The sequence below is a fragment of the Lonchura striata genome, chromosome 19, assembly GCF_050655825.1.
Source record: "Lonchura striata isolate lonStrDom1 chromosome 19, ASM5065582v1, whole genome shotgun sequence".
In the NCBI taxonomy this organism is placed as follows: Eukaryota; Metazoa; Chordata; class Aves; order Passeriformes; family Estrildidae; genus Lonchura; species Lonchura striata.
The window spans coordinates 7,459,011-7,473,872 of record NC_140721.1 but is presented as its reverse complement, the minus strand read 5'-3'; the positions used below and the strand labels follow the sequence as shown (position 1 = coordinate 7,473,872).

Below are 14,862 nucleotides of genomic sequence, written 5' to 3'. Positions count from 1 at the left end.
GGGTGGAGGTGCTGCTCCTCGAGCAGTACAGCTCAAGCCTTCTACATGACAAAACATCAAAAGTTAGGAGTAGGAAGAAAAGGCTGAAGTTACTGTAGTGTATGTGCAGTGCAAGGAAGTGACCTTGGCTGAGATTCTAGAGCTGCTGCTCTCAGGTTTTGGGGACTGCTCTTTTGGGGACCAGGCAAACTCACAGGAACGGAAATCATACAGTTTTTGTTTAGGAAAAACTGGGTTCTGGTAGAAACATTTAGTTTTACTGCCATTTACAGCAGCAACTGTGGGATCAACCCATCAATCTGATCTTTATTTAAAAAATCAGATTAAAGGAGAGCAGGCCAGAACTCTTCAAATGCAAAGTAGGTAATTTGGAAACCATGCTGCTGGTCTACAAAACTTTCCCCTAAAACCACATACCTTGTCATGGAGAAGAGCAATTGGGGAAATGGAGAGCTCAGTTTTTGGGAGCAGAGGCCGAGCAGGCACAAGCTGCACATCCTTGCAGGGCATCGTGCTGGGCTATTGCTGAGGTACCAGCACATCAGGCTGGTTCATCACTGATATATAAACTGTTATGAACAAAAGAACCTTCCTGGTTTGCATGGCAATACTGGGACACTGGTAGCTTGAGCTAAGTACTGATACTGAAATGTTAATTAGCTAATTGCTCCTGGGGATCACCTACACCCCCACCCACACTGCCACTCTAGGACTAGAATGCAATATAGAGGAACCAGTGGAATTTTGGGAGGGGGTTTTGGGGATGAAAACACCCCTAAATGGAGAGCTGGGCACAGTGGAAGAGATTGGACAGGTGCTCTGAGTGCGGAAAAGGGAACCACATCCCCAGTGTATGTCTGACCTGTCACCATAACCTGCAGAGGGCTGGACTGGGCTGTGGGAAGCAGGAACAAAGAAGCAACTCTTCCTGGTGTTACCAGGAGGAAAAGGAGAGGGGACAGCTGCTGCTGGACTTCAGCAACAGGCTCTGCACATCCCCTCACCCGTCCAGGAAGCCGAAGGGGGAGAAGGCGTGCAGAGTCTGTCCCTGAAGTCTCCGTGGCACACTGGTAGCCGGAGGGTGAAGAGGTGTGTGGTCTGTAGCTGAAGTTCCCACCAGCAGACCGTCCTCTCTCCTTTCCTCGTGGCTACCAGTGTGCCACAAAGACTTTAGGGACAGACCCTGCACGCCTTCTCCCCCTCCCTTTGGCTACCTGGAAAAAGCTACAACAGCAGGGGCAAGCTCTGTGTCGAGCCCCCTGCCGAGCTGATCTTTTTAATAAAGAGCTGAACATTAATAAAGGCACAAGCCCTGTTCATTTCATAAACCCCCCTGCCTCGCTGCGTGCCCACGTTGTCTTTGTCTCCCGGCAGAACACAGGGCAGCAGAGAAGCCGCCAGGGACCCGGAGCTGCCCGACGTGTGCGAGGACGAGGCCGCGGCCTGAGGGGCAGCGGCGGCTGCCCTCAGCGCCCTCACTGCCCTCAGCGCCCAGCACGGAGCCAGCCTGAGCCCAGCACGATGGCGGGCAGCCCCACGAGCCGGGCAGGAGGACGGGAGCAGCTCCAGCCATGAGCTCGTCCATGCGCGCCTCGCTGCAGCCGAGCGCCTCGGCCTGCTCCTCTCAAGGGTCATCTTCCCCCCACAGACTTTCTCCTTGTGTTGCTGCATTCTCTACTTCAAGCATCAGGGGGGAAAATGGTGTTACAAGATGGGCTTTATATGGGAGGGCAGCTGTTTTATTTAATGCACTTGTGTACGTCAGGAGTCCTGCTCCTGGCGTGGAGATGAAGGCAAAATGGATATCAGCTGAATGAGGAGGAGATCCCGCTGTTGGATGGACATCGTCCCTCCCTGTGTTTGTGTTTCTCTTTCTTCCCTTTTCCTCCCATCCCTCAGTTTTGCACAGTGTCAGTCCTGCCCCCAGCCGTGGCTTTAGGGCAGAGCTGTAAAGCAGAGGAGTTACAGGAGATTCCCTGGCTGTGCCGTGAGCCCTGGAATGTCACAGAGCCCTGGAGCTTGGGGATATGCTGCTACACACAACAGCTCAGTGCTCCAAGCACGTCTGCCAGGGCTGGGAATGCACCCCAGCAGCTGCACCCCATCCTGCACCCATGGACCATGTTCCCCAGCTGAAAAGAGTGGCAGGTTTGGGATTTGTTTTATTTCATTTCCTTCTCTTCACTTATCTCTTGTGTACCTGATGCTTTTAAACTTTATTTTCATAAAAATGACCCAAACTGGGAGAGGTTCCTAGGATGGAAAATGTTGGTGGAGGGTTTTTAGAAAGCTACAGAGCACAAGTTCACAGCTTGATCTTTTGATTTTTATTTTTTTTAAAGGCTTTAACTTTTAATTTTAAGACTCTGGTTTTTATGCATGTGCTGTTGCTGCTATTTTTTCCATTGATTGCTTCTAAACTTGGGGTTAGAAGCTTCATCTCAATCGTTTGACAACTGGTAAGAGATTGCACTTAAAAAGGTAAATACAAAAAAGCAAATACAGCCATTTTTGTGGCTGTTGACTGTACAGACTGTGGATTATCAGGAATGTCATTCTTCCATTCAGAGAGTAAAAACCAGTGATATCCATCTGTCAAAATATATGTAATTATTTTCCCTTGAGCCTTATGGGGTCTCTGAGCATGCCCCTGGGAAGCCAGTGGGATTGGAATCTTATTTTATAGCACTTCGAGAAAGGACATGATTAAATTTGGTTCCTACATAATCACCTTAGTGTCTGTTTTTAGGCTAATCCTGAGGACTTGGGACTTTGTTCCCTCATTTTTTGTGCAGGGGGACACATGTACAAGGGTCGTTGGTAGTGCCTGGTGCATCCTGGTGCTCCTGTTCTGTTTGCTGCAACCTCGTTTGATGGTTCCTAACATTTTACAGCTGGGCTTTGCTGTTGGTGCCTTCTGTCTGTCCCCAGCCTGTCACCTGCCCTCACTCATCCTCAGCCACCTCATTGGGATGCATCTCACCTGTAAATATTGGCAAAATGGGAAATAACATGCAGCTTCTCTATTGAATGGAGACCTTTAATGCTGACAGCTGGTGTTGGATCCTGTAAAGGTTGCTGCTGTGGAGCTGAGCTCTGCACTGCTGCTTCCAGGTGCTAAATCCTGCCTGGTTTTTGGTGTCTTCATCAGCTGTGAGCTCAGCATCCTCTGAGCACCAGGAGGATGCCCTGATCCTTCCCCCAGCCTGGGACACGGGACTTTCTGCTTGGATCCTGCTGCTTTGTAATGAGGATTTAGGTGCCCAGAGGTATGAAGTGAAAGGTCTGAAAGCACAGGGGATTCTGCAAATGGGAAAGATTGTCCAGGTGGAACTGCTGCCTGTGGAAGGGACAGTCTGTGGATACAAACTGATCTGTGCTGTGGTGCCACCTGCTCCTGCTGCAAACCAGGGGCCAAGCTGGGAAAACTGTCCTCCAGTTTGTGGAAAAATCTTTCTCCAACTGGTGTCCCCAGGACAGAGCCAGGGAGTGACCTTGGAGCACAGACACATCTCAGGAATGTGCCCTATCCTAGGCAGAAAAGGGAGTTCTGGTAATCCTCATCACTTCTGAAGTCTAAGCAATACCTGGGTTGTGCTCAAAGAGCTCTATGAATGCAAACATGGGGTTAGTTACTGTGTTTTTAATCCGTGGCAAGAATAATTTGATAACCCAGGCAGCTGGGGTTATTTTAGTGATGCCCAAGGGGTTGGGAGCTGGTGGGGAAGGCTGCAGGAAAGCTGTTCTCAGCCTCAATTAATGCAACCAAACAAATGATGAGTTATAAATGAGCTCCATATCCTGTTCCTTTAATGGTACCTCAATTCATCACTTCAGTTTTGGAGAGGAATGGGTGTTTTTTATTATTATCTCAAAATATACTTAGAAATATTTGCCCTTTGAGCTACAAGAAATCCTTCTGGAGCTGTTCCCACAGGTGCAAGAACCAAGCCCTCGAGCTCTGAGCTGGTGTCACACCTTGTTTCTTCAGCAAATCTGCCAACAGGCTTTCCTTTCTAGCCCAGAGATCACCCCTATCGTGTCACAAACAGCAACCTGAAAACCTGCATGAAATGAGATGAAAAATGTGCCCTGGCAGCAGGAGAAATGCTCAGATAGGCAAAGCCAGGCTCTACTCACTCAGCTGCAATGAAATCCTTGCTTGTTTATGTGTATGTTAGAGCAGCTCAGGGCAACTGGTTCTGCTCTGAAGAAAGGAAGAGACTGAAGAGAGGGGATTTATTTGAGAATAAACATCCCAGGCAAGGCAGTGCTTTTAGCTCTTGAGTAAAATCATTCTCTTTAGCTGGATGGGTAAATATTTGTCTGCTCCTCTCTGTGATGGAGGAGATGGGGTTCAGTGTGGGCTCTGCAGAGCAGGTGTGGCACATTCGTGCTTTGGTGTGTGCTGTGTTTTTCCCCTCCAAATCCTTCTCTCTGCTGTTCCTGGAGCACTGGGATGCTCTGGCCTGGGTCAGCTGGGCTTGGAGTCACCAGGAGGGCTCCTTTTTCCCATCACCATTGCATCTGGTCAAGTTTTCCAGACTCTTCCAGGCTGAGGATGATTTTCTTGAAAGAAATTTCTCATTTGGAGGAACAGCACATCTCTTTGATCTTCAGGAGGTGGATTTGTCTTGCTCAATAAATGGCTCTAGGCTTTTGGTTTTGGGGGGTAGTGCTAGGTAAAAATCCTGGTCAAGTCTCTTGTGTGCTCCACTGAGGAATGCACAGTCCGTGTCTTTAACCCTTTGGGCAGGAATGTGCTGCTGTCACTGTCACAGCTGCAAGCAGATGAGGTTTCAGCATCAGGGCAGCTGGTGGGAAAGCTGACTTTGTGTAGGGCTCCAGCCAGAGGGAGCCTGACAAGGGACAGGGTAGCTGCTCCACGCAAAACAAACAGCGGCTCCATAAAACAACTCCCAGGGTGCAATTTCATTCCTGATTTATTGCCAGACTTGCAAGGAGGAGCTGCTGGGAGAAATTTCATGTTCCTTCAGCACAACTCTGTCCTGAAGCCTTCGGCAGCGCTGCCATGGGGGAATTTCTGCGTTTGTGGTGTGTGGCTGGGAGCTTGTTTGCCTTCCCCAGCTCAGTGCTTTCCCTCCCATCTTGCCCAGGACCCCATGAGCTTTGTCCCACCAGCCCAAGGCTTTGTCCCAGCCCCTGAGAGGCCCAGGCTCCCCCAGGGACAGGGATTCTCTGCTCTGAATTTCCCAAGGCAGGAGGGCTGTGCTGGGGGATGCCACTGAGAGCCCAAGCACCTCTGCTCTGGAGGCTGGAAAGCAGAGTGGAGGTTTTGTATGGAAATGCAACCTGGATGAGGTGCCAAAGGTTTGTAGTGGAGTTTGCTGAGCAGAGCAGTGCAAGGCATTCCTTTCTGGCCCAGATCCTTCTACACAAGTCCATGCTCAGCTCAAGTCCCTCCCAGGCTGAATTAACCCGCATCACGCCATGACCCTGTTGCTGAGAATGCAGCCTCCCATGGGATGAGGGAAGGAAAGCAGCTCCTCAGTCACTGCCCTGCTCCTTCCCTTCCTGGAGAAAAGCCATGTACACTCAGAGCTGCTGCTGGCAGAGCCCAGACCCTCTGTCAGTATCCACAAGCCATCCAAGTGCTCCCAAAAAGCGGTGTAAATTCAAGAAAATGTGAATTGCAACTCCTGAGGGTACAATGCAGATCCTCTGTGCTGTAATTTTGCTGCTCTTTCTGATTTCTAGGCCTGTTCTGTTGGTATTTCTGTCTCTTGTTGCACTGGAAGTTGAACCTCTGCCCCTGTATGTGCTCTGCTATGATTCCAGCATGATGTAAATGCACTCAGTACTGTGACAGCATGTGGCTGTTGCACTGTAAATATGTACCATGAAGAGAGAGGCTATTTTTTGCATGCTTTTGTACTGTAGAACTGATGAGAAAATGACAATAAATTCCACAGAGACGACCCAGGCTGGAAGTGCAGTTCCTAAGGCAGCTGCCAGGCGCAGCCTCCAGTGCTGCCCTAAGGCCAGCCCCGTTCTGGGACTAAGGCTGGGACAGCCCCAGTCACAGCCCTGAGCCTGAGCCCAGCTCTAAGCTCAAGGCTCCCTTAGCCCTAAAGCCAGGGCCGGCTCTAAACCCGCCTCTAAGCTCAACGCTCCCTTAGCCCTAAGGCCAGGGCCGGCTCTAAGCCCGGCTCAAGGCTCCCTTAGCCTTAAGGTCAGGGCCGGCTCTAAGCCCGGCTCAAAGCTCAAGGCTCCCTTTAGCCCTAAGGCCAGGGCCGGCTCTAAGCCCGGCTCAAGGCTCCCTTAGCCTTAAGGTCAGGGCCGGCTCTAAGCCCGGCTCAAAGCTCAAGGCTCCCTTTAGCCCTAAGGCCAGGGCCGGCTCTGAGCCCGGCTCTAAGCTCAAGGTTCCCTTAGCCCTAAAGCCAGGGCCGGCTCTAAGCCCGGCTCAAGGCTCCCTTAGCCCTAAGGCCAGGGCCGGCTCTAAGCCCAGCTCAAGGCTCCCTTTAGCCCTAAGGCCAGGGCCGGCTCTGAGCCCGGCTCAAGGCTCCCTTAGCCCTAAGGCCAGGGCTGGCTCTAAACCCGGCTCAAAGCTCAAGGCTCCCTTAGCCCTAAAGCCAGGGCCGGCTCTAAGCCCGGCTCAAGGTTCCCTTAGCCCTAAGGCCAGGGCCGGCTCTGAGCCCGGCTCTAAGCTCAAGGTTCCCTTAGCCCTAAAGCCACGGCCGGTTCTAAGCCCGGCTCAAGGCTCCCTTAGCCCTAAGGCCAGGGCTGGCTCTAAACCCGGCTCTAAACTCAAGGTTCCCTTAGCCCTAAACCAGGGCTGGCTCTAAACCCGGCTCTAAACTCAAGGTTCCCTTAGCCCTAAGGCCAGGGCTGGCTCTAAACCCGGCTCTAAACTCAAGGTTCCCTTAGCCCTAAGGCCAGGGCTGGCTCTAAACCCGGCTCTAAGCCCGGCCTGAGCCCCGATCGCCGCCCAAAGCCCGGCCGGCTCTGGCCCCGCCCCCGCGCTGTGGGCCACGCCCACTGCCTGTCCGTCACAGAGCGCCCCGCCTCCCGGCCAATCAGATCGCTCTCTTGCGCCCGGGCTCCGCCCATCACAGAGCACTCTGGCTGTCGACCAATCACGTCGCCCGTTGGCGTCGCGACCCCGCCTCCTGCATCGCTGGATCATCACAAAGACCGCCACTCTTTGCTCCGGCCCCCATTGTGACATTTTGAGCTTCTATTGGCTGTGGGTGAGGGGGCGGGGCTTAAGACGGCATATAAAGCGCCGCGGGCCAGCATGGCTTAGTTATCCCTCGGCGGCCGTGGGGAGCGGTGCGAGCCGTGAAGAGCGGCTCGGCCCGGCCGGGCGGTGCGGGCCGCGGCGAGCGGTTCCGCCGGGCGGGCTGTGCGGGCCGCGGCAGCCACGCCGCAGCCTCGGGGCCGGCTGTGCCTCGCGGGGCTGCGGAGGCTGTGCGCCGTGTTTGAGGGGGAAGCGGGAGCCCCCATTCTGGCCGCCCGCGGTCCCCTGCGCCGGCCCCGCCGTGTCCCTCGCCCCCAGATCGGAGGGGCACAAGGTGCCGGCCCCCACAAAGCGAAGAGAGACAGAGAGAATGCCGGCCCCCACACACCGAAGAAGGACGGAGAGCGCTCCCGGCCGGCCCAAGGCAAGTAGGCAGAACGGCCGGGGGCTGCGAGGGCGGCGGCAGGCGCGGGCCCGTCCGCATCGGAGGAGCGCAGAGGGAACGCCCGCCCTGGCCCCGCAGCGCGGGAGGCGGTGGAGCCAGCGCTCCCTAAATCGCGGGGCCACAGCGAGCCCGCGCCGGCCCCTCCAAGCGGAAAGGGGACAGCAGCTGCCCCCTGTCCCCCCCAGTCGGAGGGGCTCTGACACGGTCCCAGCTCCCCCCATATCGGAGGGCGACAGGCGCAGAGGGCTCCCCCAAAAGCGGATGGGGACCGAGGTCACCGCCGGCCTTGCGAAAGTAAGGAGGCTCGAGAAACCCCCGATCCTGCAGAATGAGAGGGACGGGGACACGTCCCTCCCGAGCATCCCCCAGGGCGAGAGGGACGGAGACCCCTCGAACAGCTCCCCCCTTTACCCCGCCCCCGCGGACGGAACAAAATAAAATCGGCAGGAATCCCACTTCACAGCACACGAAGGCTTTGGCTGATACTTGTTTTCCCAAAGAGTCACTTGTGAAGAAAATTTGAAAAAGCAAAAGCCAGGCCCGACCCCTCAGCTTGACAGACTGGTCAACGTATCCAGTCTGGTCCTTGTTTGCTAAAGAAACCTCTTGGGAAAAGGGTTAATCAGAGTGTTCCAAAATTCAGCCTTTGTCAAGCTTTTGGTGCCATTCCTCCAGACAGATTCATCTGCCCTATGGGAGCCAGGGAAACTTTGTCCACTCTCCCCTTCCAGGTGGCTCGGGAGTCTCCATCCTCCTGCCCTTTAGGGGAAGGGTTGAAGAGGGTCTATTATTGTAAATGTAATATCCCTGTAATAGTATGTATTTTTCCTTAACTTTGGCCACAGCATCCTGGGAGCCGGCAGTTCCAGGACACTTGCCTCTGGGAAGATCTTCTTGCAGAGAGCTGGGCTCTCTTTTTTACTTCCAGGCATTTCCTGACCATCTGCATCCTCAGGGATGAGCAGCTTCTGCAGACAGCCTTTTTAATTTTTTCTCTTTTTTTATTTTCTTTTATTTGTTTTCTCATATTGCTTCATAAATACCTCAAAGAAATTATCCTTCACTGCTTCTGTGTTACAGGTTGGATAGGGCTTGGAGCATCCTGGGATTGTGGAAGCTGTCCCTGGCAGGGGGTAAAATGAGATAAACTTAAAATCCCTCCCAACCCAAACCATTCTGGGTCTCTGTGTTCTGCTCAAACATACAATGGGCCCCAATAGCTGCCAATGCCAAACCTACCTGTTAATTGATGGATGAATAAATTCCTGGCAACCACCACCACAAATGGAAGGAAAACAGCTCCATCAGAGGGACCAGCAGAGGCTGAGGTTGGAAACAGGGACATCAAGGTTCCTTACAGCACAAGCACTCTTCCTGGATTGATGCTGTTGCCCTCTCCAGATGGATTCATACCCCAGCATTTTGTCAGGGAGTAAATAAAATACTGAGAGCAGATAATTGCTGGTTCCCTGTGAATGCAGTGTCCTGGTGAGGTCATGTCACTGCCACCATGGCACATCCAGCCCTGACATGGTCAGTGATGTGTCCCAGGCCACTGAATGCCCCTGGAGCTCATGGTCATTTAGAATCTTGCTGGAGACTCAATTTGGAGTTGGATCCAACCAGGTAAATGGCCTGAAAGCTACTCCCCCTAATTTTCTTGTAAGTGGGCTATGTATCAAAATGGATTTCTAGAGCAGTAAATTATAATTTAGTGCTTATTATAATATTCATTAAGAGCTGCTGTCTGCTGTAGTGTTACACCAAATACTAATTATTAGAAATTAAGGTGACAGGAGGGAATAATATTCTGAATTGTGTAAGTGGGAGTAATAAGAGCCTAGGAAGGATAAGCAAACAAAGCAGCAGGAGAATTCCCTTTCTTTAGGGAAATCAGGAATGGAATCCCTAGGGGTAATGGAATCCCCAGTAGCCCAGCACTGGGAGGCAGGGCTGCCCAGGAAGAGGCTGTGGGCAGGGGACAAAATTAATCAGAGCTACAAAGACACCAAGCAGAGGGTTCAAAGTGTTCAGTTTTGGGGCACCACTACCTGGCAGGATCCATCCAGGGGATTGACCTCCAAAGGCTCCATCTTGCCTCAATGTTATTTTTCTAGTTTTTTTCCTTAGTTTGTTTATTTTTTTTTATTCCTCTTCAAGCTGAAATTTAATTCCTACAATGATTTTGTCCCAACCTAGTCTAGTCTCTGCTCATGGCAAGCAATAGATAATCTTTAAGGTCCCTTCCAACCCAAACCCAGCTGCAGCAGGGGTGAGATGGATGCAGAGCAGGATGAACAGCCAGGGAAGCAGCCAAAGCCATGCAGAGCTGTGTGAGTGACATAGTTTTTCCAGTCCCCAGCAAAGGAGAATCATAAACTTCACTCTTTATTGTTGTCCATGCTGCTCCACACCAAGCACAGCTGTCTCCAAGGCCTCCCTCCAGCAGAACCTTTATAAATTATATTCCCTCTCCCCCGTGGTTTAATTAGGGGGGAAAAAGAATCTCATACATGGAAGTGATTCGTTTGTTGCCAGACATTTTCAGGTTTTCCATTTTCTTCTTGAGTAGGAAAAAGTCATTTACCATGTTCTTTTCTAACAGTTTCCAGGGATGTCCCACAAACACGGCCAGGAGCCACCAGTAGTCAAGCCCTGACGGAGTTTCTTTGCTTGAGTAAATCAATGTTTAGCCACTAATGGGAGCTGAATGCCCATTTTCCATGCCCCATTTGTTTTATTGCCAGGGCTGGGGTGCAGGGGAGGCATCATGGGGCAGCTCTCCAGAAATCCCAGTGAGCACTCAGAATGTTCATTCCCATCCCATAAAATGGGATGCACTCACCAGCTGGAATAACTCACAGTGCCTGGCTCTCTCTCTGTCCATCTCTATTATTTTTTATTTGGAGTTTCCACAGGGTTGTTTTAATTTGGGGAAAAAAAAAAAAAAACCCAAAAAAAACTTGCTCAGTTTTTGCCAGCAAAACTCCCTTTGGAAGAATTTTTTTTTGCCACCGAAGGGTGTGTTTCATTTTCAGAATGCAAAGGTATCTTTTCCCCTGCCCTGTTGGTCCCTTCAGCCTTGCTGTGGGATGTGGACAGGGATGGGAGCCCTGAGCCACCTTGGGACAGCAAAGGCAGGAGCTGACCCACCCTCAGGTTGAGGTGAAGTGATTAAAGCTTGTGGCTTCCACCAGCATTTCCTGCCTGTAATTAATGCTTTTAATGAGGAGGCATATGGTAGCCCCCTCCTCCCCCGGCATTTTGCCAGGTGTGGGTTCATTAACAGCTGTTAATTACACCATGGTGTGGGTTCATTAACGGCTGCTAATTACACCATTATTCAGCATGTAAGTCAAGGAGGGCTACACCACTCCAACTGCCTGTGAATTCTGCCAAAATTTTCTTAATTTAAATGTTCTGTTTTCTCCTTATACAGGGAACTGCAGCCCTAGGGGTTTGCAGGGCAAACCCTGGGACACAGAGCCAGCGCCTTCCCTACTTTACCTGACCCCTCTCCATGCACAAGGCCTGCAAATCCAGCTGCACTCTTCCTCCTCACAGCCAGGTCATGCTTTTATTCCCAGGGGTGAGTTTTGTTGGAAGTCTGATAGTCTCAGGAACTGTAGAGGGGCTTGAAGCCATTCTCTATCTGATGGAGCATCCAGCTGCCAGGACATCCTCAGCCCCATGGATCCTCAGGGCCCCTCCTGTGTTCCAGAGCAGGAGGGCATTATCCTGGCAGGAAAACCAGTGGCTTTGTTCCCCTCAGACCTCAGCTCTGCTGCTGGGGTGTTCCTTGCACCAGGTGCTTGACATCAAGGCTCTTTCTCCTGAAATAGGCTCTTGGAAATGTTTTACCAACAGCTGGTTACAGCTTTTACATTGAGTATTATGAGGTAGCTCACTCCCAGCCTGGGGCTCTGAATATTCCTGCTCCATGCAAGTACTGGGAGAAAATGAGCATTAAAATCATCCATCTGGAAGTTCTCCCCTGTGGCAAGCACATTTCTCTCCCTTTCAGGGTTTTTCAGAGGTGCACAGAGAGAAATGAAAGAGAGAACATTTTTTATTTCTGCTCTTTGTTTTTCCCATGTGGAATGTGTTTGGAGAATTGTTTACCTGTGGTGATTACTTGGTTGGGTTCTGGTGAGGATTGTTTGAGCCTGATGGCCAATCCAACTCACCTGGGGCTGGACTCAGAGAGGGTCACGAGTTGTGTTAGAGTCAGAGAAAGTAGTATGTAGTTTTAGTGTCCTCCTTTTATATAGCATATTGATGTATTTTAGCATAGTTATAATAAAGAAATAATTCACCCTTCTGAATTGAGTCAGACATCATTTCTTCCCATTGGATTTGCCTGCATTAACAATACTCCCCCTTCCTTTCCAAGCCAGTTCCAGGTCCTGCTCCTGCATTAGCCTGGTGCTACCCTACTCACCAAGCCACTGGATCCAGCTGCTGTGGATGTGGCACTCCAGGATGTGCTGAGTGCTGGCCGTGGCAGAGCTGGGGGAACCGCTGGGATTGATGCCCAGAGGGCTTTTCCAGCCCAAGGAATTCCATGATTCTGTGAGCTGCCACAGTTCCCTGCCCAAGGAACATCAGAGATAATTTATTATAAAATATTTGATTATGGTGACTGCAGTGTGTGGGAGGATGGCATTTCTGAGAGCAGGAGGGAAGGGATGATCACAGGAGGGCCCAAGGCCAGCATGGGTTAAATCTACAGCAGGAGGCTGGGATGCTCAATCCCAGATTTAGCTGTGGACACATTTCCCTGGCTGGGGACACAGCAGGACATCAAGGGGTCAGGGAGTGGGCCGGGCACAGCCCAGTACAACCACTGTGCCCAGCATTCCCCCCACCCACCACTCCAGCCTGGCAGTGAAATTGTCTCTGTCTGCCTGGGAGAGGAAAAACCTGTGAACATGGGAATAATTCATTTTTGAAGGAAAATAGTGTTGGGGTATACAAAGTCAGTAGGGTGCAGCTTTCTACCAGTCCGTGTTTTCCTCATATTGTGTGTGGTCACTCTGGGCACAGAACACCCAGGAAAAGTGTCTCCTGTTTACAGAGAATAAAACAACTGATTCACCTGAGGAAACACGATAAGTTTTGATGTCTAGGAAAGTTACACTGAGTTGGAAAAACAGACCAACCTCCCGTGGAGCAGATCCCTGGGCCGGGCTGCTGCTGCCCTCTGCTGCCAAGTGACACTTTTCACTCTTCTCAATTCAGGGAAGAAAGAATTCCAAACTGCGTTTCATGTTTTCAATACACTTTTTTATTGAAATAACCTCTAAGTGATTCACCGGGTTAATGACTTTTAAACCTCTATGCTAGTAAAGTAGAATTAATATTGATATTTAATGATAGGACTAAACAGGAGATTAAAAAACTGATGTGGAAAGTGTCAGGGATTTTGAATTAAGCACAGAGAGAATAAGTTTAATTCAGACACAACAGCTTATCAATATTCATAACATTTTCACTTGAAAATCTGATTAAATGTTAATAAAAGAAACTTTGTTTAGTAGAAAAGGGACACTGGGCAACCAAAAAAACCCCAAACAAATATATACATAAAGCAACATAAGGTGAAGTAGGACAACGTGATGGAATTACTCATTTCCTCCAGTGGCTTCTGTTCCGGGCTGACAGAAACACAAGCACAGGCAGAGTGGTGAGGAACCCCCAGATTCCAGAAACTGAGCTGAAATTTGGTTTGATGCCAACAGATCTCATCAGAACCTTGTAGACAGCATCAGTGTCATCCTTCTCCCTGCATTTCACATCCAGGCAGTTCCCTGGCCACCGGCAAAGTCCCCGGGGCCTCACTGACCTCAGGCTGGAAACCACCTACACATTCCTACAAGTCTTACATTGTGTTCAAAGATAACATTCAGTGTTTTCAAACTCTTAGCCGGCCCAAAACTTAGGAAGTTAACAATCTGAGTTACATTTTACAGGCTTTCTCCCCTTCCTGCCTCAGGGAGGTGCAAACTGGCACAGTTCAACAGCTTTTAGACCAAATCCTTGCAGGGTGAGCAGACTAAGGGGAAGATCAGACCCGGTTATTTTAAGCAAGCTGTGTCTATGGCATCTGCTACCTTCTCCGAATTTCCCTTACATTAACTGATCATCCAGCTTCAATTTTTTGCTCTTCTCCTCAACGTCTTTCAGCACCTCCTGCAATTTCTTAGAGCTCTGTGTCAGGAGGGCAAGGCTTTCCTTGAAGTTGCCGATCCCGTACTGCCGGCAGATGTTCTCAAGCTCATCAAAGCACTGCAAAGTCTTCTCCAGCTCGGCCTTGACAATCTTCTGCTCCTCCAGCTCGGCTAGCAGCGCCTGCTCCATGGCCACCTCCGCCCTGTACTGCTCCTGCAGCTGCCGCACCTCGTCCTGCAGCGCCTGGAACTCCTCCTCGCTGCAGCGGTACTGCTCCTGCACCCTGTCCTCGGGCAGCAGCACGTTCTTGGGGATGTTCAGCACCAGCTGCAGCAGCACTTCTTCCATTTTGGTGAACAGCTTATCGAAGTGCTCCTTCATGAAGAGCAGGAATTTCTCGGTGCATTTCCGGATCTGCGAAGGGCTGATTTTGCCTTCGAACTTCTTCAGCATCACGCCCTCCACCACCTGCAGCATTTCGAAGAGGTAGTCCTGGAAGGCGATGTAGATGCGCAGCATGCAGGTCTGCGGCGTGAACCCGAAGAACTGCGCCTCGTAGGTCATGGGATCCACCGACATGGCGGCGGGGGGCCGGGGCGGGAGGGCCGCGAGGGGGAGACGGGTCTCGCAGGGCTCCCCGGCGTTACCCGAGGCGGCGGGGCCGCTGCTGCCGCTCTCGCCCATACCGCTCTCGCCGCTCCCAATGCTGCTCATGATGATGATGATGATGATGCTGCTGCCGCTGCTCCCGGCCCGAGGCCGGTTCTGAGGCCCGGCGGTGCCGCCGCGCTTTTCCCGCCTCGCTCCAACTCCGCCTCAGGGTCGCCCCGCCCGCAGCCAATCAGCGCCCGCCAGGCCACGCACCTGCCCAATCACCGAGCGCTCCGTCCCTCGCGCCCGCTGGCCTCTCGGCCAATGACAGCGAGAGGTGGTGGGCTGTCACTGCAGGACGACCAATAGGAGCGCGGAGCGGAGGCCGGGAGCTGGGTATTCGGCCAATGAGAGCGCAGAGCGGAGGGAGGGCGGTGCTGCTCAGCCAATGGGA

General features: G+C 51.7%; 3 protein-coding genes and 1 long non-coding RNA gene across 4 annotated transcripts in view; 3 read left to right on the top strand and 1 right to left on the bottom strand.

The window, feature by feature from the left end:
* The window catches only part of CAMKK1 (calcium/calmodulin dependent protein kinase kinase 1), a 52,578-nt gene extending 49,851 nt beyond the window's left edge, over nucleotides 1–2,727 (top strand). Inside the window, exon 15 of the mRNA XM_077787489.2 lies at nucleotides 1,375–2,727. Within this exon, the coding sequence (XP_077643615.1) occupies nucleotides 1,375–1,447 (73 nt within the window). The 3' untranslated portion in view covers nucleotides 1,448–2,727. The remainder of the gene's footprint in view (nucleotides 1–1,374) is intronic.
* LOC110482003 (uncharacterized) lies at nucleotides 2,115–8,870 on the top strand. The gene is made up of 3 exons (XM_085557051.1): nucleotides 2,115–2,148; nucleotides 6,937–7,940; nucleotides 8,727–8,870. Exons 1-3 carry the CDS (start codon nucleotides 2,115–2,117, stop codon nucleotides 8,733–8,735), a joined length of 1,047 nt encoding a protein of 348 aa, XP_085413177.1. The 3' UTR covers nucleotides 8,736–8,870.
* A 263-nt stretch (nucleotides 8,871–9,133) lies between these two features.
* On the top strand, nucleotides 9,134–11,971 carry LOC146765787 (uncharacterized). Its single transcript, XR_014949434.1, has 2 exons — nucleotides 9,134–9,272; nucleotides 11,086–11,971. It is a non-coding gene; the product is annotated as an uncharacterized LOC146765787 (long non-coding RNA).
* A 939-nt stretch (nucleotides 11,972–12,910) lies between these two features.
* MIS12 (MIS12 kinetochore complex component) lies at nucleotides 12,911–14,661 on the bottom strand. Its single transcript, XM_021550943.4, has one exon. The coding sequence runs from the start codon at nucleotides 14,529–14,531 to the stop codon at nucleotides 13,776–13,778; it is 756 nt and encodes a 251-aa protein (XP_021406618.4). The 5' UTR covers nucleotides 14,532–14,661; the 3' UTR covers nucleotides 12,911–13,775.
* Between the last annotated feature and the right edge of the window lie 201 nt (nucleotides 14,662–14,862).